Here is a 24708-nt window from a genome sequence, read left to right as displayed (position 1 = left end):
GCTGAACCTGTCAGTTATGAAAATGAGTTTCTGAGCCTTAAATACTTGTCAGAGCCACGTTCTGAGTCTGCTCTATAGAAAACATGTTTCTAACCCTTTTGGTCTGCTGTCAGACTAGACCGAAAGTAAGGATTGCTGTCACTGTGGTACTGATGAAGAACTTAAACACAAATTCTGTCAGTCACAGGAGGTTCATTAGCAAGGCACTCGGTATTCTCTTAAGTGCTTGGGAAAATTAAGTCACAGTACCGTAATCCTAGACCACACCTGGTACGCAGAGAACTACTAGAATTTCATTGCACAAAAGTTCTCATCTTCAGGTGATTTGTGAACTGAAAAGTACATTTTGGGTATCTGGATGGGCATCTGAATCTTAATGCATGTAGGACTGCTCTGTTATACCGAAATTATGTGATCACTGTGGTCTAGTGAAAATAGCAAGTGTTACGGATCTTTTTGCATCCTGATGTCCCTTTCAGTATATGTGTGTTTGGGGGGTGGTATGGGTATGTGAGAGAGAGACAGAAAATAATTTGCAGATGCCAGGCTTCAAAAAACAAAGAGTGCTTTAAAATAAAAATCCAGGGGTCTCCATTTTGTTATTCATGTTCTTGATAGAGCTGTTATCATTTAGTCACATTTAATCATTTAGACGTGGTCTTGGACAACTAGCTCTAGGTGGCTCTGCAGGGAGCTGGAAAAGAAGACCTCCAGAGGTCTCTTCCAACCTTGACCAATCTGTGACTCTGTGAATCACCCAAGGTTCCTCCTCCTTTTTCTGCTGTAGTGGTACCCACATACATATGTCTTATATTACGAAGAAAACTGTAAAAGCCAGATCTTGGTTTTGAGTTTTAACAAAGAAATTGACTTTTCATCAAACTGGAGTTTGGATCTGGACATGGTGATGAATCTGGACATCAGAGTCCTCTCAAGGATGTTGATGAAGCTGAAGCTGGCATTACCTACCCTGCAAACCATTGGAACACAAGTGAACATGAATGTGATTAGAGTTAACCCCAATTTGGGCTTGGGAAGCCATTCCCACATTACCAGCAGGAGTGCTGTATAGAAACACTTCCATTTTTGTTATCCAAGCAGGAGTCTGAGATGTCTCTTTGCACCTTTCTCCTTTCTGTGAAGCATACATCTTTTTAGTTTGCGTGTTTGATTGGCTGTAAAATTGAGGGTGGGTGTTATGAGTTTAGTTGATACAAGTCAGAGGAAGTATGTAGCTTGAGATAGAGGAATTACGCTACCTCCTTGAACATTGACCTTTGTATCTCTTCCAAAACAGTCAGTTATCGCTGTGATATGAGACTACTGTTGCCTACCATAATAACATCGTATAATCTTGCCATTTTCCAGCCGTATGCAGAAGCTGCATACCTCCTAGCATTTATGAAAACCAAAATTTAGAATATCTCCATCTCATCCTTCCTGTCCTCTTTCAGTGAAGGAGGGAGTTAGAATAATGTGAAATTGCTAGGGCTGTGTAATTCAGCGATGCCTTAGCTGATTTGCAGTGACTTGTGCTCCCATAAATCAGATTTCTAAGTGCTAGCTGTGTGGAAGATGCTGCCACTCAGCTCAGAAACCCACCCCACATGGGAAGCTGGGAATGTGTCTGGGCTTAGTTACGTTTTTTGTTTCATCATGGAGTCTTATGGATGTAGAAAAAAGCATCTGGACTGTGCTGATGATGTGAATTAGATTTGAAGATAGCCACTTTTTCCAGACTTGGGAAAACTATGGTGAATAGGTGATTGCTGGAGAAATGCGACTGCTTCTGCTATGTTTACATGTTCCTCAGAAAGCAGCTTAATTCATGAACTTTATTTGGCAAGGTGTCCAAAGGTAAATAAATGGGTCTGATTTTGCAGTCAAACCACTGCTTCTGGGTTCCTTTTCGTGACTGATAAGACTCAGAAGTTTGAGAGCAGAGAAAAATCTTCAGTCTATACATACAGTGAAATACTAGTACTCTTACCATTCCAGTAATAAGTGGAATATATATACATATAGATCTCCTTTCTGTAGTTTTACTTTATTAGTTATTCTTTCAAGAGGAGTTTGTGGTGGGTTTGTTCCATGGCTTATGTATGATATTTGTTCTTTCAACAGTTTTATTATTTCAGTAGTTCAAACCACTAGTATGTTGCTTCTTAGGGTGCCTAAAAAGGATAACCTGTTAACAATTATTTGCTTAAGAAAGACGTTGCAATAGATATATATTATAGTTTGGACTCTTTATTAACATAGTGTCTTCAACCACTTCCATACATTTTATACATAGGTTGTTTTGATTTTGAGTTTTTGCTATTGAAATGTTGTCTGTGAGATTGTCCAGTGTCAGGAAAGGACTGCCAACCATATCATTAAACTTACAGGGGTTTTCAGGTGAAGTTATTTAAACCCAGCCATAGTTTTGGTATTTAATATGAGTGCTTTTTAATGGAACTGTTGAAAGAACAAATTTCACGTGCATAAAACCACAGAATAATAACAGAGTAGTTTTCCACTGTACTTGCAGACTCAAATATTTTTTTCCCCTAGGGCCCTTGAACTCAACCTTGGTATTATTTAAATAGGACATCGCCAAGGCCACTAACTCTAGCAAGATGTTTCATGCAGTAGAGCTAATGAAGAAATTTTTTATCTTTGTTCTCCTCCTTCCTTGCTTTTTGCTTCCCATCCCACATGCTCTCAGTACCACCCATTCTGCTGTGTATCCCACCCCTTCCACCAGCCGTACGGCTGGCAGCCTGCGGTGTGGCTGGTGGAAGGTTTCATGAGGACTAATTTTCTAGCTGGCTCCCTTTCAAAATGGCTGGAAACTTCCATTTCTCTGATGAGAATGCTGATTTGGGGGTCTCTCGTGATGCAGTTTTCAATCTGAGTTAGAAGCAGGGCTAAATCACAGTCAAATATGACTGAATTCAGTGGGCACATCCCATAGTTAGAGGGAAGAGTTAGCCTACAAGTGGACAGTGGGAGGGACAGCATAGCTCCCTAAGGAAACAAGGGAGAAAATGGAGTTCTCCTCATGACGGTGTGTGTTTGAGTGGATTTAATTTTTTAAGGAGACTTTGAGAGAAGGTACTCTGATAGTTTCCTTATTTATCTGTTTTCCTCTGGCTTTGACCATAATTCATCAGAGCCACACGTTTTACTGGTGGTGGGGACAGGGTTACCTCTGAGCTCCCCCTGAGCTGTTCTTTGCATTGGCCAGGAGGAAAATTAACTTCATGAAGATGCTGAAGTTTTGAGATGCTGCTTTGTACACGGTTCCCATATCAAACGTACTGCAGGTCTGAAGCTTGGGAAGTGCTCTCTGCTGGTGTCATGAGGAAAGACTTTTTTGCATCATCTACAGGCCAGCCTGCATCAATCAGAGGTCTGGCTATGATAGGAGGTGGGTCTCATTAGAATGTAATTTGGTATGAAAAATTGATGTGGAGCAAGTGGACTTCCTTCTACATAGTTTCTAATCACTCATGAAAATATTGCAGTAGTGATTTAATCTTAAATCTGCATTTGGAATTTAAAATACTTCTGAAAATACACATTAGATATTTATTTGGAGGCTTAAAAAAAGGAAATAAGATGCAATGTTACTTCTTCTATTTGCCTTTTAAGTTCACAGTACTTCAGCTTTCCCATTTGTAAAAAGCAGTGAATTTCTGCCCCCTTCATAGAACTGTTTTGCATGACTTGATTAATTGTAGATGGCTTTCAGGTCCTTAAGTGCAAAGCATGAGATAAGTAACACATCAGTAACTTATCTTAGTATTTTGAAGTATTAACAAGTTATCTAATCCCTTCTCTCTTTAAAATTGATTGCCTTTTGTCTTGAGTACAGTGACACTGTACCAAATTAGATGCCTTCACGAACCAAGATGTCACTCAGCTGCATAGCAAAAGCTAGAGTAGTGTGATATGAAGGGGATCTTGGAAAGGGGAGCGAAGAGGAAGTCCTGTCTACAATTAAGTTTATAAAAACCCTTTTCCTCTCCCAGTTTTTTTGGAACATGGCTAATAAAATATCAGCTTGGCCCTGCTTGAGGAAAAGCAGTTGCTGAAACTGCCATTGTCCCAAACCTTTCCTGTTGCCAGAGGTTCAGCCCAGTGACCATCTGTTGAGGACAGCATAGTTCAAGGCTAACATCATACATCAATGTAGTGGGCTGGTGGGAAGGCTCAGCATGCAACTCTTCTATCATTATAAGAAGACAAAAAAAAGGTGTTAAATGACCTTAATCATACTTCTCCTTTGTAGGCACATATGCCACATCCTTGTGATCGATTTTAGTTTGCAAATTCATCTATTATGTAGAATACTAATTCCCTGTGGTTTCATATCTTGTTGCTTATTATCTACTTATCTTCCTATTACCAAAACATGAAATATTGCTGTTACGTCTGTTGCTGAAGAGATATTCAGGGTAGTGTTCAAGAGAGACAAGATTATTTTTCATTCATTCTGCTCATCAGAAATGCACATTTTACTTAATAAACATAGGACTGACTCCTAAAGACCCCTCTTGTTTAAAAGCGGGACATGCTCTTAAACTACTTTGACTGTGACCTATAGACCTTAGGGTCATGCATTTGCAGTAACTACCGAAGAATCACCTAGTCAGACAGTATGTTTCCAGATGCTAGGTTGCATTAGAATGACGTTATACACATCATGGTATTTTTTTTTATTTTTGCATAAGGCTAGTTTAGTATGTGCACAGTGAAGGTTATGTTATCTAATGGAAGGAACAGACTTTACTAGACAATCTCACTCTATGATACATAACATGAAAATGCTCAAAACCCCCTGCTATATGTAAACAATGAGGTGCACGTTTGTAGAAGGAAAAAAAAAAAGAAAAACATCTGTTCTTTATCAAAGGCTGTTTGATAGCACATTACATGCTAGCATGAGTTTTACCAGAATTTGCCTCTCATGTTACTGTTGTTTCGCTCAAGCTAAGTGTTTTATACTTTATCTGAGATAACATAATAACAATCCTTTACCCAGACAACAGAGGGCAGGTCTACATGTACTGATGGTGTTCATTTGGCTGGAATCCTGGAAGACACCAGCATTTGGGAAGGGTTAGCAAAAGCATCAACAGGTTGAATACGGTAAAACTGCACCATTTGAAGAAAGAAAGACAGGAAAATCTTAGTGTAAATGTTCACAAGTGAAGCATAATTCCTGTTCTGGACACAGGCTGATGGCAAATTTCCAGTGAAATATTTTTGTTTTGTGTTTTGCAATGGAAAGAGCTAAAAATTTAATTGAAACCAAACCTTTCTGTTTCAGCAATTTCTGAAAGAGCAAAAGAGAAAGGCTCTCAAAACTGCCAAATACCTCATAGCTCTGTGGCTGGGGCCCTTGACAAAGGTGTGATGACACCATCTCAAGAGTCACCTGAGACTAAATAAGTTTGATCCTTTAATGTCCTGTAATTTCCATGTCCTGCCCCATCCTCCTGTCTGGCTCAGTAATTACATGTAATTTTCACACAATGAACAGGTCTCTCAGGAGAAACGAAGGGGATCGGTCTGGTTGTAGGGGATGAAAACAAGAAAAGGCTTCTCTCACTTTGTGTTTTGTCTTGCGCAGCTGTGAATGGTCTTCCATTCATCCTGTTCTAACACAAAGAAAAACGACGTTTTAGATTATTTCATGGGATGAGAAAGTCACTTCCCCACCTTATGGGAAGATCTTTCTTTGTACTCCAAAAGGAGGAGAGGGGAACACCCAAAAACCTCTGTAACATCTCCTGTCTCATTCCAGGATCTGCAGCACTTCAATTGTTAAACTGTGTCTGTATGAGGTGATGATTGGTGTGTGAGAAATGTAGCTACATCGTTAGTTCATTACAAATGGCTTAACATAGGGCCAATTTCTACCCCCAACGTATTCTTTGAAAGGTCCCATCAGAACTGCATGTATTTGTATTAGAGCCGCTTTGGCCTATAATATGCTTTGATTTGTTGTATGAATTGCCTGCTTCTGTGTACAGATTTTTTTCATTTTTCCCCCTTCTGCTTCTGGACCATGATTGATGATATAAATAATCATTTCCAGGCATGAGCCTTTTTTTTTTTTTTCCTGTTGACCAGTCACTAATCACTACTTGCTCATCCCTGTGTTTTGTCGGTAAGCCAGATGAATTTCTTTTTAATGGCCTTCTTTCTCTTCATGTCAGAAATCTCACCGCAGATAAATGACAGATACACACCACATATGTAACAGCACGCAGACCTTATAATCATTATCCAGTACGTTTACAAAGTTCTGAGAAATTTCATTTTAAGAGTAGTAAATGCATTTTTCTGCCCTGCCTAGCATTACATGCTCTGCAGAAAGAAAAGCTTAAAGGGACATTCAGAATTAAAAGGCTGTTTAGTTGATAATTTTTTAGCTTCTCGCTTCTCACATGTAGGGTTTTTCATCTCGCTCTAACTCACCTTTCTGCAACGTCCACACGTCCAGTCGTGAGCCTGCAAAGCACTTAACAACAGTTAATTTGCCTTATTTAAGCATCCCTCTGAAGATTTGAGCGAAGATGGCTGAATATTAAAATGGGGTTTGGCTGGCATCATTTTAATATATGCCAACTAATAAAAATTCCAGCGCTTAAAATAGACATGGCATCATGCACATTCCTGTTTGTGCTACTGGTGTATCAGCCCACAGATGCATTTAACAGTCACAGTCTTAATGAAATAAAATGCTGAGCATACACAATATTCAGTACCTAGAATGGGGTATTTACATACTTTATGCATGCTGTATTTAACTCTTGCTTCTCGTGCATCTCAGCTTTGTGATACCTCATGTGCCCCGCACACCGATGACTTGGGCAGATGTTGCTTCTCTGTTAAAAAAGTGGAGAAATTGGAATGTCTTCCTTGCAGCCTCAAAAGCAGCTTTTAGGGCCCCAGCATGTATGAGCTCTTTCTCCCTTCTAGAGGAGGGCAGTTGCACTCATTTGAGAAGTTTTGTGGTGTTCTGTAGGTTATTTAGACTTTTAAATTTGTCATCATTCTCCTTAGAAGAGGCTGCTTTAAAGTTTAGATGGAAAATCAAGCTGGCTAGAAACACTTGACTCAGGTGACACAGGAGGATCTCATTCTTCTGATCATTCCAGCATTCAAGGGCTATGAATAGAAAGGAACTGGATTATTAAATAGAGTTGTCACCCCTTCTGGAATGAAGTAATTGACCTCAAATGTCAGTTTTGGAGAAGAGAACCAGAGAAGAGAAAGGGCTTGGTTTGTGTCTTTGTTCTGTAAGGCATTTAGTAATAGGGGTTTCCAAATGTTTTGCCCCCTAATGTCTTTCTCCTTGTTTGACACCCCCACACCCCCATTCTGATGTATTTTTGTCTGGATTACGTAAATGCTGTCAAACGTATTTACAAAGCTGTTTGCTCTTGCTGTAGACATTACGGTTCTTTCCCATGTGTTGTCACACCTGCATACTTCTGAGGTAGCTGGTGGCCGGCCATCGCAGCCTCTCCCTGCCCGCGCACCCAGTGCTGGCTGCCTGAAATCAGTACCAGTGGGTCTTCTGCCACGCAGGCGTGAGAAAGGCCCAGTGAGATGCTGGCTGTGGTGGAGGCATCCTTGTTGCATAAACATGGGTGAACAGCTTGTGAAATACTGAAATGACATTGTTCCAGAGAGTCGAGAAAGTTAATGCTTACCAGAAAATACTGGGATGTTGTATGTGTCAGGTAAATGGTGTTTCTATAAGACTGGCTACAGATACACATGCTTGGCAAAGGGATTTCCTGTGTCGTGCATGCACATACCTGGCACTGACTACCTGACTGAGAAATAAGATCAGCCTCTTGCTTTGTGCACATCCTGGTTTATGGGCTGTAAATACTTTAATTTCTACCGAAGCTGTGCTATGCAAAGGGATGCCAGCAGAAGATTATGCAGTTGTCCTTCCTCCTCATTATCTGTTTTCAGTATTAGATTTCTGATTTCAAGATTAGATGTTTCTCTAAGAACAAGGGCAGAAGTGTTCCAGGTGCATTTTTATCTTTCAGGGAACGAAAGCAAACAAACTGGCACAGTTCTGGGATCTGCCACAAAATACAGACACCTTATGCCAGAGCAGTATTAAGATAAGATTGCGTTGTGCAACCTTCTTTCATACAGAACAGGCAGCTCTCGTTGCCCATATCCAGTCAGGCTGAAGTTGAAGCACAACCCTGAGGCTTTTAGTACTGTGTAAACCAACAGTAAAATAGTAAGCTAATAGCAAACACGTAGATAGAGAAAACAACGTTTTGTTCTAATACATGTATTCCAGTACATATATTCTTCTAATAGTAAATATATTTTTTCTAATATGTGTACTAGTATCTTTGTATATGTAGAAGTGTGTATGTGTGTATATATATACTGTAGTTTTACCGGGTGCTGAAGGAGCTTTTTGACCTATTAGCAACAACAAATATGGCAGGAAACCAAAGAGCTGGATACGGACTGGTTGAACCCCCAAATTATAATTTGGAAAGACCTTTTTAAGCCAAAGCTATGCTTTGGTCTGACTCCCCTATCTGAACAGGAGACACAGGCTGAGAACAAGAGATATAGAAATATACGGAACGTGTAATGTTGTAAGAAATCCTAAGAGAACCTCAATGCTTTTTTCTTTATGCACATCTAACTTTTTGACAGATAAAGTCCTGTACTTATTTTTGATGGCCTTGGCAGTAATGCTACAAGCTCAAGGTGAATGTCTCTAGGACTAAATTTTCTCATGGCAGGTTTTAACTGGTACTTTTCGTACATCTTCCTTTCTGCCTTGTCTTTTGCCTGTGATTCTCCTTGAAAAATATCCTTAAAGGGTATTGAGTCCTGGTAACTCTTCTTAAAAATCAGGGAAAATTACAGATGCTTCTTTTAGCATCACACCACTTAATTCTGTCTACTCATTCTGAATAAGAGAATATGAATTTATACAAGAGTTAGTAGTGTGCCCCTGTGTCAAAGAAGGCCGACTACATCCAAGGCTGGGTTGGTGGGAGCATAGCCACCAAGTTGAAGAAGTCCCTCTGCCTGTTTGGTGCCTGTAAGACTGCATCAGGAGTTCAGGGGTCCTGTTTTAGGCTCCTCAGTGTGAGAAAGATATTTACCTACCAGAGTGAGTCTGTCAGGGCTTCACTGCACTGGTTAGCAGGGAGAGCACATGATATATGAGCAAGAGGGAATTGGGTTTGTTCACCTAAGACCAGAAGGCAAGCGGTGTTAGGTCCCTTCCAACTTAAATTATTCTAAGGTTCTCCGAAGCTCAATATTTGTTTCCTTTTCCGTGCTTACGACAAAGGAAATTATTTATAAATTATATATTATAATATTGTGTGTTATTTTATATATATAAAATAGATATATATTTATATATATATATATTAAAAAATCTTCCAGGAAGATCTCTCCTTCTCTTGTGAACAGAGGGTGGGTTTATGCCCTTATGAAACATGAAACTGAGCCTCACTGCAGGTGCTGGCTGTTCCTGCAGCACTAGATCTGAAGCCAGGGGTGTCTTTGCACCCCACAAGAAAGAAGGGTTTCAGCTTTTCTGTGCACTTCTCGCCGGCGGGTTGGACACTCATTGCACTGTACATTTCTTTAGCTGCAGCTCCACCTGGCTCTGTCATATCAACACGATGAGTACATGGCCTATGAGGCCGTGTCCACACTTGGATTAGGCCTTGGAGGATTTGGCCATAGTAAATCTTTAGTTAAGTATCCAATGCCCATTTCTCCTTTAAATTTGAATAGTGTAAATCTAAAGCAACTACATTGCCCTGAGTAAAATATTTTTAGTGAAATTTCATTTTGCTTTCTTCCTTTTTTTAAAACAAAAAATCCTAAATTTGTAAATCTGAACTTGGTAACTATCGCTTTGGTCTCTAAGTCAATGAACTTTCTGACAACATTCCTTGCAAACGCTTAAGCCTTTCCTGGCAAGTGATTAACAACTGGGATGAGCCCTTCCATGAGACATGAGTTTTGCAGCCTGTTGTGTGGTCTGTTTGGCTGGGTCTGTAGCACATTTCCGATTGTCTAAATATAAAGAGGTAAAAAGGAAAGGGACTGCCAAACTCCACTGTATAACATAAAGCGAGTCAGAGAGAAAAGGTTTATAATTTTTCTTCTTCCTTTTACGTTGCTGGCTGCATCTTGGCTTTAGCCAGAAGATGCTAACATCATTTCCTCTCTATAAAATGGCTTGCACGTGATACAAAACCAGAATATGTCTTTTTTTTTTTTAACTTAATAAAAGCTTTGATAATTCAGGGCTATGAAATTCAAGAATCCTGATTTAATCTGAGAACTGTTAAAACATCACTTTACTGAGCTGGTGGGTGTGTATATTGCCTCAGTGAGCCATCTTTTTTAACTAAGCAGTAATATTTAGGTTGGAAATTCGGAAATAATTGCCAACAACCTATGTTTGCAAAGCGATGGTATCAGGGTGCTTTTTTTCTGAGCTAGCACAAGCGTATTTCTACCTCTCTTATTGCTCTTAAAACATCAAGTCCTGTTTGAACTAATAGTGGATTTTGACAGAACTGCATCTCTGTTGAAACTGATTCAGAAAGCAGTTGTGTCCATCTTTGCTACTGAATGAAAGCCCAGTAAATCCCAGAAACAGCCTGAAAAGCCTTCAAGAAGTTTTTAACAGTGATTCAAATGAATAGTATCACCTACTCACGGATGAAATATGCAACTTGTCTCTATTCTCCCATTGCTGTGCCATCTGGGTACATTATGTGAAATAAAACGATATCAGTGACTGGCAAAAACTCCTGTGGCTTCACAAAGGGAAGCAAGAAAGTCGATGAATTGCTGCTCTTTTTTCCTGTTAAGCAATCTCTCAGTTGTGAGATTTACAGTTATTTCCAATGTATCTGTCTACTATTTAAATAATTGAAAAGGCATGCCCTGCAAACACATTTTATAATTCACTCACGAAGACAGGAGGATCTTCCACTTTGATAATCACCGTAGTTAATCACAGGTGAAAACTTTCTGAATAGCTCTGGTATTTTGAAAGCTGTGAAACGGCCATTCTTGGTCTTGGTTGAAACCCTTCCCATTGCAATACCCAACACTTAACGTGTCAGCAGCAGCATGCATGAGCTGCTCCAGGCAGGTTGGGCCGACAGGGGGTCATGAAGGCATCATTTAACAGGTAGGTCATCACATTGGAGGCCATATAAGAAAATAGACTGTGGTTCACATGGGTCTTGACAGCAAGTATTCCTGGAAGAGACCTTTCAGAAACTTCTCGATGCCATGGTGGATAATTAGAGTTGATTCCAGTGTAAACATGTTCAGGCTCTGGACTGTCCTTGTGTCTGGGGGTGACAGGCTTGCACATGGCTTGGAAGGCCTTTGGCTGGCTGAAGACTTTGGTTTCCAAGGGTCAGTGCAGCTGCTCAGATTGCCTGCTTCTGTCAAGAAGCACTATTAAAGCAGAATTAAAAAGCCCCATTGTAGGATGTGTGCAAAGGTTGTGTGGGTGACAGGCAGCTAGCAAGTCCCCAGCATAAGCATCATGTGGCTTAGTCTAGGGCTGCAGTGTTTTGATTTTGTACTTGCCCAAGGTATCCAAAGCAGCATGCAGGCTTAAAAGTGCCCATAGGGGTCTCAAATGCCATTTCTACTGAGCAGGAAACAGCAGCTTTTCTCAAAGCTAGTGGCAGAAAGCTGCTGTGATATGTACCTTCACCTACAGACATCTCCACTTACCAGGGCTGATTGACTGGTTTATGAGGAGTTGGATAAAATTTGCAGGTCAAGGAACTGAATTTCTAGTGTCCTTCTACTAACTAAATGGCCAGCACAAAACATAGCTTTTCTAATCACTCCTTTTCTCCAGGACTGCTTCTGGATGGTATTTCTTCCTTACACTGTCATCTGTTAGCTTGTTAAGCACAGGAGGTTGACGCTTGCAGACAGCACCCAAATAGTCAGCCGGCTTGAGCCTTGGTCTGGTGCAACTGCAGTGGGCTGCCCGGAGGTTTTACAGGGTTTGCAGCATGGCAGATGCAAGGTGTGCAAGGACTAGCCTTGTATTACCACAGCTGCCATGGCCAGCAGGCAACAGTTAGAGCAAGGGTATTGCAGAAGGTCCGTCTTACTTTCTGGAAAAAAAAGAGATTTGCAAAAAATAGATATAAGCCTGGCGTGTCCCCCACTGATGGCTGTCTAATGGAAATGTATGGGAACTTTACCATTCACTACTTATGTGTAAATGCATCCCGTCGTCACCATGTAGCCAAGCCTTGAGGTTTTAAGGACCATCAGAAGTAACATCCAAGATTTCCTTTCTAAGGGAAGGATTCTGATCAGATTAGTGGGTGTTACATGGGTGATTATCTGGGACATAGTTAATGCTAGAGTTGTTTGCAGTAATCTGGTAACTCCTGGTTTATGAAGTAACTTCACAAAACAAGCGGAAACGTGTTGGCATTTCTTACAATATGTCCATTAAACACTTAAACTCGATTGCTAAGGAAAATGTCATTGCAGAGCAGAAATAGTGCGGTATTGGCCTGCCAGGCAAGTACACAGATGTCCAGTGCAATCGTGAAGAAGTGATTTGTCGGTGTATCGGCAGTGCCTTCCCAAGGAACTGCGTGTCATTGCATTTCACTTTCCTTTAATTTGACTATGCCATGTATCTATAAAGTATCACCGTAGCAGTACAACTGCAAATTAGGCTAACCAGGTGTCTTAAGGGACCTGGTCAGGTTTGCCACTGGGATTTCCTGGCTGTCAGCCCTAAAAATAACTGATTTGTTGATACACCAAGTCCAAAAGAGTCTGGACTCAACAACAGAAGATTTTACATTGCTAGGTAGTATCATTGCAGTGCATTAAGCTCAATTCAGCACGAGTGGGTAAAAGCCAAGAAGCCTGGAAAATACCTGGGTTGCTGTTCACACTAAACACAGTGTTTATAGCAGTAAGCTGCAACCTGCATTTTAGCTTGTTACTTTAACGTGAGCTCTAGTACATCTCTCTGGCAATGGGAACACAGTAGCTTGAGTCTATGCCTGTTGCACTTGCAGTCTTTTTTGAATATAGACACAGTTGCTGTCTTTGAGTGCATCTATAAAATGATTAATAGTGATTCTTTGCCTATTAGGAGAGTTGTGTTGTGAGCACTTGAAAAAATGAAGGAATGGGAATGAGCTAATACTGACTAAAACTATATATATTATCCCTGAAACAGTTTAGCAACACAGTATAATGGGTTTGGTTGGTTTTTTTTTTCTTTCCCCATGGGTGAGATATTTTGATGACCAGGAAGTTAAGTTTCAAAGTGCCTGCCAACTTACTGTAATGAAACAAAGGCAAGGATTTTCTGGAGCGTGGCTTATCTCTACATGAACACATTCTAAAGTAGATTTTAAAATCTGTCAATGACAGAGGGGAGAGTAATGACATTACTATAGCTGTCTCATTAAAAATATTACACGCTGTTGTTCAGATTTATTACAGAATAAGGTAGCAGACAAATACAGTAAACTTACAAATACTTGTTTTTCTGGAGCTTGATTCAATTGCAGTAGATGGGAAATTGTGTTTCTGGGACCAGCAGTGTATCACCTTTTGTTTGGCTTTAAATCCATGATTTAGATTGAGGATGTAACAGATTTGACTTAGAATCAAAGTCCTCTCATCTGGGCATGTAGAGCCTAGAGCCCTGCCTATTAAAAAGTCATCCTCTTTCACATATCCTGTTATTAAAATCTCCAAATATTCCCTTAAGTAAAGAGTTGGTTTTTCATATACCTGATCATGCCAAGCAAGGCCCTGAAAATTCTTACTCAGTGATGTGAAAATTATCTGGTAGTCAAATGGTCCTCCCTGGAAATGGGAGAGCTGTGATGAAACTGATAGAGTTTGGCTGTTGATTTCCAGTAGGTTCGTTATATCAATCTCGAGTCTTTGCTGAATTCACGTTCCTGGGGATGTTCAAAAATTATTTTGAAAACTTATAGGCAGAAAGCTCAGGTCCAGTAAATCACACATTTTGTGACAGGGCAGGATAGTTGGTAGCTTAAACACACTTTCTCCCAAGTTGTGTGAATAGTGAATATCAATGTATTTAATTATTTAAGCACTAAATATTGACATTATAAGAAAAGAAAAAAGCATGAAGAGAAAATCATCCCATCATACAGCAAATTGACAGCATGAAAAGCTCACAGTGAAAGGGGGAAATAAATGTGTTGAGAAATACAGAACTACATGCGTTCTTAGCTCAGTACATTCTGTATACATCAGACTTTGGACAACAGTATTGGGGATATGCATAGGTGCATGTGTAGGTGGGATGTTCAGCCTTTTATTACGTGTGGCAGCATTAAGCTTTCATTTGGGTTCATTGACTATTGAGACTCCCCTAGGAGAGCACTGTCCGGTGAATGAAATTTCCAGTCAACTGGCTACCTCTCATTTTTCTAGTCCCAGTACAGCTTAATCTCTTCTGTTCGTGTGTAACTACCAGATCTGAATCGCTACGCTTGCATCCTGCCCAGTGTCATGTAGCACATCTGGAAATGTTGTGGTTTGCTGAATGACAAGTCGCACTCTTTCCTTCCAGTTCCGCCTGGTTAAGAAAGCACTGAAGCTGCTGCTGGTGTTTGTGGAGTATACCGAATCCAATGCACCGCTTTTAATCCAGGCAGTATCTACCGTTGATGAAAAGAGAGGTGAGTAGCCTTACTTGGGGGGTGCAAAATCCCAGCACTGCTGAGCTCAGGGTGGCATTTCATCACTGATTTCAGTGGTTCTAGGGTTGCTGTTGTGATGCCTGCGTTGTGTGACATTTCCCTCATTTCTTGATTAAAAGCGTATTTTAAGTATTCATGAAATTTAAGATTGGTTTGAGGGATGAATTATAGTGGGAAAGTGAAGAGCAAAAAGCCGAGGAACCCGGTTGCACCCCTGTGCACCACAGTCATTGCCTCTTCCCTGCACCCACGTGCAAAGAAAGCCCCATTGCGTCTTCCAACCTTGGAGGCTCCTCGGGCCAGGCTGTCTTTCCACTTCCATCTGAGAAGCAGCAGTCTGATTTAGAAGAGAAAATGATATCTAATCAGTGTAATCCCTTTGAAGAGAAAGACGAGGTCAGTAATAGTACAGGCTTTATAGTAAAAGTAAAACCATCTGTTGTTACATTAAAATAAAGCCCTTGAGCAGATATTATACTATGAAATCTGTTACCCTTCAGGCTCATGAAAAATACTTGAATATGTATACTGTATTTTTTACAAATAAATAGAACAAAAATGGTTCTTTCTTGTTCTTCCCACAAAGCCATTGCTAAGCTCCCGGGGCATTCTCTCTTGATGCAAAACATTCCTTTGCCTCAAGGAGAGTTTTTGAGGTTGGGAGAGTCATTGTTGTGGTCTCAAACACATGGAGGTTGGAAGCAAGATCCCCTCTTTGGAGCAACCGCCTCCATGCTGAACTTGTTTTGAGCGACTTGATATGGTAAAAGTGAAACAAGAAAGTTGGGGGATGGGGACAAAGGTGGTACTAGAAACAGGAAAAAGTAGCCAGGTTTTGCTTTCAGCTATCTGCATGAGTGTGTTGGAAAGACCCCTCAAAAACCCCAAATTGTCTCTCATATCAGGGGAGCAGACAGGCAATTCAAAACCAGTGTAACACTTTGAATGGTGGACTCTTCAGGTTGGCTTTCTGTTTTGAATTAAAACCAATAAACCTTACAATAAGCCATAAGCAGAAATGTAACTACAGTATTCATGTAATTGTGAGAACTATGATTTATTTTTACAGCCATCCTTAGTATTTCCTCAGCTCTCTGAACTCACTGGTATTCTCAACATGCTCAAATTGCCATCTGTTCACATGCTAGTAAACCTCATTAAAGGAAAAAAGAGAGAGAAAGGAGGACCCTAAACACACTACAATGTGCTATGTATTCCCTTCTGTATCTGTAAAACAGCCTCAGGCAAACATTTACATGCCTCAAAGTAATAAATCAACTTCAGTAACAACAGAAAACACGTGATAAAAAAGTGATGCGTGTAGTTGGATGGATACTTACTAGGAGCATGAGGAGAGGGTTTATGGGAATTCTCATACCTGTGGGTTGGCGGATTGTCTCATGAACTCTTGCAAATAACTTAGCCCCAAATACACAGTTTTCCTTCCTTTATTTCTTTTTTTTAATCATTAAGCAGTTATGCTTAGCTACAAAAGATTTTTTTTTCTTGTTAGAGACTTAGCTTCTTTTCTAGGTCATCAATGTAATAACCCTTCACCTTTAATCTATATTTTGAAATTAGTGGCTTATAACTGAGGAATGCCTGTCTTTAATGACTGATTTAATGGAACAGAAATACAGAGGAAGAAAAAGTGATGTGCGTTTTCTTGAAACATTGTCGTAAATCTTGCAGGTATATAATTAAGTTTAGCACTGCTTTGAAAAAGGTCCAATGTTTCATGTACATACAAGGTGATGAGATATGACATAATTCCTCAACATGTGTACCACACATGATTAACATAAAGAACCCCATAATAACTCAGCCTGGTTTCAAAGCGATCCCATCTGTGGTTTCTATGCAAGAACATATCCATATGCACACTGAAGTAGAGGGATCTGCGGAAGCGCCGGCTTTACTCTCAGATACAAGCAGACCGTAAGTGAGTAACTGCATGGCCCTCATCATATAGGAAGTAGCTTCTAGTTATACTTCCATCTAGATCCCCCTTCCCCCGCCCTTTCTTTTTTCGGAGCCCCCAGAGGAATTTGATCTCTTTTCAGTTTAAGCATACCGGGACTGTGTGGGCTCTGGAAAGCAGAGCTGGCATTGCACTCTGCTATCTGGGGTGGCTTTATCTTGAGCATTATTTAGGACAGAGATTAAAGCTCTGTGGCTGACCTGGACACTGTCACATACCATTTGTGAATTCTGACTTCTTGTTATGTTATTTGTAAATGGCCTACATTATCATAGCTCCACTTTTCCTGCCATTTCACACATAGTTAGATAACCAGTAAATTAATGTAGGTATGATGGAAGGCTGTATGTTCACATGTGTTTAAATAGCCAGGAATACAAGATGTTGTGATCTTTCCAAAAAATATTCGTGTCTTTCCATCTTACGGCAACTAGAGACAGGCACTCTGTAAGTTGGTGGCAGTCTTCATGTACGGTTCTGGCCTGATGCAAGGCTTTCCATGGTTTATACATAATGTGTGTGTCCTGTGTAGTTGTGATGTCAAGATTTTTTGTAAGGCATTAATGTTTTTTTCTGGGATTCATATATAAAAACATTTCAAGGGGAAACTGAGAAAAGACTGAGACAATGTGCAACATTATTCAATAGACTGTATTAATTTAATATAGGCTTTATTATTGCAACCACATAGTTCTCTGCGTGTTTATGCTCCGTTCATGACTACTCGGAGTGCTGTAGTAGCGTCAGGGTTGAGGCTCCAGCCTTCCTGCTGGGAGTAGTCAGGGTAATGAGACGTTACCAGTGAGAAGCCTGTGAAGGGCAGTCGAGCAGTTCTCGTTTCACCCATTAGAAGGCAGGAGAACACACACAAAACTCGACCTCTGCTGTTTTCCGTCAGTGAACCTGTTTTATCGCTCCTATTGGTTTTGCAGCAAGTCCTGCATGGAAGTCATAACCTTATGGGAACATCCCGGTCTGCTCCCAGAGGAATTGCTGGGGTGCTACATCATCATTTTTTTACATCACCATTCCTCTACATCATGATCCAGTGGAAGAGACAGGCTGGAAAGCAAACTTTTTGAGAATTGGCAAGCGTAAATGATTACACTTCCTATTTTTAAAAATAAACTCCATAATGTACAAATATTAAATGGATTTACAGTGTTTACAGAAATACATACATGCATTGCCAAACCTAGGTTTGAGTTTAGGTTCTTCATGATTTGTTACATTCTGAGCAATACACAAAAAATGGAAGCTGTAGATTTTAACTCTGCATAATAGTTTCCTCAAAGGTCCCTCTTCATCTGTAAATGGAGAGCTTTTAATATTCTCCATGATACAAATAGCCTTTTAAAAGAAAAGGGAAAATATACATCATGCTTTTCATATCTCATGTATGAGTGTCATTGTTTTACTACAGCAGCTGATGAATTTAGAAAAGTCATCAATTTTGTAGTGTATGATTTTCCAAGGTATCTTTCACAAAGTTTTTCTGTGTGGCTTGAAAGGAGAAGGAGCTTTTCACTATCGTCCTATCATGAAAAAAAATATTACCTTGAAAATTATTTTTTTTTTCCTGTAGACTCCAGCCTGTGTTCTCATCTTTAAGTGGAGACTCTCCAGGAACAGCGTATTTGGAAATGCAAGCTCAGGGTATGAGAGTGGATGAGAGCAGATGCCTGCTCCAGGTCTGCCCATATCCCTTGCTGTCCAGATCATAGTTTGGAAACTATAGGATCTCATGATATATTAGAAGGGTTATTAACCCAAGTATAGTAATGCAGGAAGTTCATGGTGCAACTTCCATATCAGAACTGCCTTGTCCCCAGGGGGTAGATAGCCTTATGGCTATTTCCATGTTCACTCCTTGGCTGTTCAGCTTGAGGTCATGATGAGGAAAATAGCATTTGAAAAGAAAGATTTAATCTAGTACAGATTGGAGTTCTTCTGTCAAAGTCATTGGTAGTACTGCCTCCTCTCGATATTAGTTAGGAATGAAGATTAGATGAATTTAATTAGTTAGGGATGAAGATTAGATGAAGGCTTTCTAATTTAAGGCTAAATTTTGGAAATTGTTTAAGTTTACTAGCAGCACCTTAATTAAAGCTTTTGAAAGATGGATGAGCTATTATTATGGCTGCCTTACTAGTAAGCGTGCCCGATTAACAATTTTTTTAAAATATATTCTGAAACAGAAAAACAGCACAGGTAGAAGAAAATTATATAACATTCTTGCAGGAAAACAGCCAGGAGATCCCAAAAATATTGTTTTATAATAATGAAGAAGTATAAAGATATTCAGGCAAAAAAAACCCCCAAACACTAGGATGCCGTCTTTAAAAAACAAACTAGGATTGTTCCAATAAGAATAAAACCTGCCTGCAAAATAAAGGCATGTTTCCCTAGGACTCTCACTGAATAATGCAGTATGGATTAAATAATTGATTTTTGTATGTTGTTATCGACTCACTTTTTTTCCAAATGGTATCGTTATAAGTCAGACTTGCATGGTTTCCCCATTTTGTTTCTCTTCCTTATTTTCTTCCATTTTTATTTTTCACTGGAAACCACAGGAAGACATTTTTGTAGTGTGAGCCGAGTGAATTTGTTCCACATGTCTTTTGAACATGTACTGCACAAAATGTCTGTTAATATAGAGAATCTGGTAAGGAGGTGTCTAGTGTATTTTCATTACAGCCGTGTATTCGAATGGGTATTTAATTAATAATGCACATAAATACACTTGGAGAGCTGAGAGTGAATCCCCCCGTCCTTTGATTTTGCTCAAGATAAGGAAGCTCTGATTTATTATTCAGTAGTAAAGATCAGAGAATGTCTCAAAAAGAAGGGAAAAGAAAACAGGAGAAATATTGCTGTCTGTCTGTTCCTTAACAGACAGGTTTTTCCACACAGTGCACTGCCATCGCCTTGAAAACGGAGATCCTTGGTTAGCAGAGATTTGATGTCTGTGTAGCAGGATGTATATAAAATATCAGCATGAATAAACAAGGGCTGTGATCGCTGTGAGAGTGATGCAGAGTTTTTACATCGGGGTCACTGATCAGTCAGCAACAGGTTGTGGTGGTGAAACAGCTGCGGTTTACTGCCTGATTGTACTCAAACGATCATCATCCCTTTAGCATTTGGGGGATGTGGGCTGTTGGAATACTCTGCATTTTTCCTTCTGAAATTCAAATACTCTTGCAGTTATGCTGGCATAGTTGAATGGAGCACCTCTAAGTTAGGGTTAGCTTTCTGCTTTGTCCTCCTCACCTTTAACTTTACTCCAAACAAAACACTGAGTTATAGTCTTTCATTTTTTAATTTAGTTTCCTAGATAAAATAGTTATGTGGGTTTTTTCATTAGTAAATGCAACCATCTGTCTTTTAGCCAAATGAAACAGGATGGTTTTACAAGGTACCTTCCACACAAGAGGTTATCCTGAGTCTGGCTGGTGTTGTCTGTCGGACGTTTTTGGCACAATAAGTCACTAAGCCACTTGGGTTTTGGCATCAGCTAATTATGCAAATGCAAATCAACATGCAAATCAAGCAAGTCTGTCATAACTAAAAGCACAAGTTTTGACCTTACTTAGTGGAAAAATGAGAGAAATGTATCTGAAAGTTCTATAGAGAATATTCTTAATAAAAAAAAAAATCTTTCCCACTCATTGATCATTTCTTTTATCCAAGACACACAGCCTGTAATTTGAGAAAACTCTGTTTCTGTGTTGCACTGTTTTGTTAACCGGAATTATGTTAATGCAGCATAACTCAGTAATATCACTAGGAATGTACGCATCGAATGCACTGAGAGAGTAGCATATAGATTTTTGTTGAATATTTATCTAAGCCTATATGAACCTATGATAGGTGGGGTAAAATTCCTCCTGCCTGATTTTACAAGTACACTGTCAATCAAACTAGACTAACAATACTTCCTTCATCACTGAGGGAGAGAAATTGGTACCTCTGGGGAAAGCCATATTTTCGATCCTTGTATTAGGATGCACCATAGCTTTCACTCACCGTATTAACTTCACTCTGTGAAGCAGGGCAGAGCATCAAGGAAGCTGGAGGTGACTGTGTCCGCTTGTTCTTCTACCTGGCCACATCATTCCACCTCATGCTACCTCTTGGATAAATGTTGATGCTATAGCTTTCTGTTTCGATCACCTTCACCAGTGGTTTCTGCTTTTCCTCTAGGAGCCAAGCCGTGGTCCAACATCATGGAGATCCTGGAGGAGAAGGATGGGGTTGATACTGAACTACTGGTTTACGCAATGACCTTGGTTAACAAGGTTTGTTTACTTTGTCAGCATAACTGATGGAGATAATGTTAGTATTGTCAATTGTATAATGATCTTCCCTGTTGAGAACATATGACAAAGGAGACCTGTCCCAGAGAATTTGCAGGACAAACTGTAATCAATCAGCACGCTCTCATTACTTGTGTTGCAGTCACCCAGAGGCAGCAGCTGGGAGCAGAATTGCTGTTTCACTAGATGCTGTGTGGAAACGTGTTATGACATGGCTCCTCTCCCAACGCTGACAATGCAGTGCAAAACAAAACTCAACACGTTATCCAAAAGAAAGCAAGTGCTGGTGAAAAGATCACATGCTCACAAAGGCTCGCATTGTGCACAATTTTCTAGTTCAGATCGTTTAAATTTTTTTTTTTACTGTAAACCAAATATGATGAATTTACCAGGTTTGAGTGGTAATACGAGTGTTTCTCTTTTCTTAAAAAAAATTTTTAAAAGAATAAGGCTACATTTTTTCTTCTTTCTTTATATTTTCTGGTGTCCTGTATTACAAGCAGTAGTTTTGCAGTAAAATCAAATGTTTTCCAAAGTACTCACTTGTGCTGTGAGGAGGGAGAAAGTGAAACGCCTGTAAAAGTTAGAAATTTATTAGTGTAAGTTCCTTGAAAATTAGCGTCTAGTCTTAAACAAATCTTAGGGTGACTAAAATTGAAAATGGATTTTTTAAAAAGCACAGAAGATCAACATAATACTAGCAAATCAAAATAACTGTGTGTTTTATGGTTATACTTCATAGGCCAGAGTATTATGGAATATTATTGTTATTCTTTTTATTCATTTAAAGAACCTGAGTTTGTCTCGGCTGCCAGCTTATTGTGCTCACGGCTACGTGGTTGGGGCCATGTGTTGTTTTAGTGGTTTTTTTATAAAATAATTCCAGCAAAGATGCCCAAGAGGCACTAACCTCTCCTGGTGATATCGCTGATGTTACTGTACTTTTACTTAGAGCCACCCTTGCTCCTGCTTACATGGTGGTAAGGATCCTCTTGACTTTAAAAGACCACCTTATCTCACTGAGGTACTCATTTCTGAAAGGCATCATCAGCTTTATATGCTTCTGTCTGTAGCTGCTGTTAAAGCCAAGGAGATTAGTTTTTGATGTCTTCTTTTTACACTTCATTGTTTTGTGTACCGATTCCTCTTTCTGAGAATTTCTTTCCTCTTCCTTTGTCACTTGCACAGTTATAATTTACCTGGTGTTTGACTTCTTAAAAAAATTTGGTTTATGTTGACTCTTTTTTTATCCTATAGTTGATTCCTTTAGTCTAAGTTTTTCACTACATTTAAAGCTATTTTTAGGAGGAGGTAGTTCTTTAAAAACACACAAAAAACCCCCAGTATCTCAAAGTCAAAGGAGCAAGGCAGTTATGAAGATCAAGGAAGAGAGGAATCCCACAATCCCACACTTATAATTATGATCTGGCTTATGGACAGCTTTATGATGTTTTTAATGGGATTTTTTTCATGATTATAGAGAAAACAGCAAGCAGCATGTCACAGTTGTAATTTTTTTCCCCCGCAGAGAATACAAAAAAGGCTCAGATGGTTTCAACTTCTCTAGGCGAGGAAATGTCAAAGTTTTCAGTGCCGGCAGACTCCTCACAAGGGCTTTGTCTTAAGGAAGCATGCTTCTGCTCCTTTTTCTTTCTCCATGTATACATTTACAGACTGTTTTCCTTCTTGCTCAAGAGCAGAAAACATATCTGCTCAGACACAAGAATTACTCCAATCCTTTTATCCTCTCCCTCGCTTTTGTTGATGCATAACCAATTTACTTACGCTAACATTTCATTAACCCTCGCTTAATTTGGGGGGATTTAGGCATTAATGAATCTCTTAAATGGGACTGATCCCAATGCAGATTCTTCCAGTTATATGTAGTTCCAGTATAACCTTTGTTATCTTCCTTCAGTTAGTTCCTATGATCTGCTAGATCTTAGTCTAATCTCTACTTTCTTCATTTTTGCCACTGAGGTCTGGATAGATTAAAGCTGTTGTGTTTCCTTTATATATAAAAAAAGAAAATTTGGTGTTGTATTCAATTCAGTTTATATTTACTTGCTATAAACTCTCTTCATTATCAAGATTACACTGCAAGCTTTGTAGTTGTAAGATTACTGTTGATTTTCTTTTTACCTGTATTTAATATCGCTTGTTCTCCCATATCATACAATACATGAGAAAAAAAAAAAAAAGGTAGATAAAATAATGATGAGGTATATAAAAGTTAATACATTTTGGTATAGTCAGACTAAGTGCTGAATGTTTTTTAGCAGGTCCAGTGTAAGACTAGAAGCTTCCAGACGAGTGGTTGCTGGTGGGAGCTCAGAGTACCACCTACCAGGGGTCCAGCAGCTGTATTTGAAAAAGTGCTGTTTCAGGCTAGTGTGGTGTTAAAACAGGAGCTGGCACATTGTTTTTCAGTGACCTGCCTTAAGAGCATTGCAACTGCCACACTGGAACAGTGATCATCTGCCATCCTGTGTCTGACATGGGCCACACCAGCTGTTTCAGAAGTTGTGGTTGCTCAGAAAACACATACATGAGAGATGCTTCTTCCTATCCCAAAGCAGCTGAAAACTTGGCTAATGCCCTTAAGGGTGTTTATTGACCATGTAGTGCTTTTCACTGTAGCATGTAAGATTTAGCTAATGTCTCTTTATGGGCACTGTAGCGAAGCCCAGCCTGTTGGATGTTTAGTAACCAGAGCAGTACTCTTACATTACTTGGATTTGAATGTAAAGCTTTGCACACCAAATGGACTTTCTGTTGTCTGTATCCTCACTGCATCACTGCTTTATACTGTGATTGTTTTGTCAATGACAAAAGGCATCACACTTACTAGTTTTACTAGCTAGTATCATCCAGGGCTACACATTTTGAAAGCTTCAAATAAAGAGAGCCTCTTAGTCTGAAGCCAGGCATAGCCTAGCACTAATTTTTGTCAGGTTTTGTTCAGAAACGTAACTGAGGATATGTAAGCATAAGAATATTGTGCTATTACCATGTTGTCTAATAGGTTTTATCATCTCAGAAAACATTTGGCTGTTGCACTCCCACAAAACTCTTTTGGTTTTTTTTAACCCCTGATACAACTTCATCAGGTTTTTTGACTTTCTTTCCACTGGCACTGTTACAGTCAGTGGTAGGTAAAATGTATATGTTGTTAAGAAGATATATCAAGCTCAAAACTCTCAGGCTGGGGTTTTGGTTTTAATTTAGTTCACCATTCCAAAAGCAGCCACTTGGGAGGGAAGAACTCAAAGCCTCACAGGCTTTCCCGCAAGGGCTTGGGAAAGCAACTTGGAAAATCACACAACAGACAAATAAAAATCTTAATTCAGGGATGTTTCTTCAACCAAAAATGGAACAGAGGCATAGGAATGAGTCTTGACATTCATATTCATGCGTCCTTTGTAAACCTGAGTTCTAAAGAGTTTCAGATTTGAAATCCCAGTTTTGGTCTAGGCTAGCTGTAACATAACAAAATTCAGCAAGCAAACCACAGAGTATGGTTTAAACACGCTTCTCCAAGTGGCTAAATGTGAATTCCCTAGAAGGTTTTCATTTTGTAAGGTTCAGTCTTCAGAGCAGGAGGAAATATCTGGGACCTGTATGT

General features: G+C 39.6%; 1 protein-coding gene across 1 annotated transcript in view; it reads left to right on the top strand.

Annotated features, from left to right (window-relative positions):
- Positions 1 to 24708, top strand: part of FHOD3 (formin homology 2 domain containing 3) — a 165987-nt gene that overhangs the window by 17365 nt on the left and 123914 nt on the right. The window contains exons 2-3 of the mRNA XM_035895475.1: positions 14651 to 14759; positions 20971 to 21065. Coding sequence (XP_035751368.1) covers positions 14651 to 14759; positions 20971 to 21065 — 204 coding nt within the window. The remainder of the gene's footprint in view (positions 1 to 14650; positions 14760 to 20970; positions 21066 to 24708) is intronic.

Source organism: Egretta garzetta, unplaced genomic scaffold (genome assembly GCF_000687185.1).
Source record: "Egretta garzetta isolate BGI_Z169 unplaced genomic scaffold, ASM68718v1 scaffold405, whole genome shotgun sequence".
NCBI classification, from domain to species: Eukaryota; Metazoa; Chordata; class Aves; order Pelecaniformes; family Ardeidae; genus Egretta; species Egretta garzetta.
The sequence above is the reverse complement of the archived record's forward strand: the minus strand, read 5'-3'. Positions and strand labels throughout refer to the sequence as shown.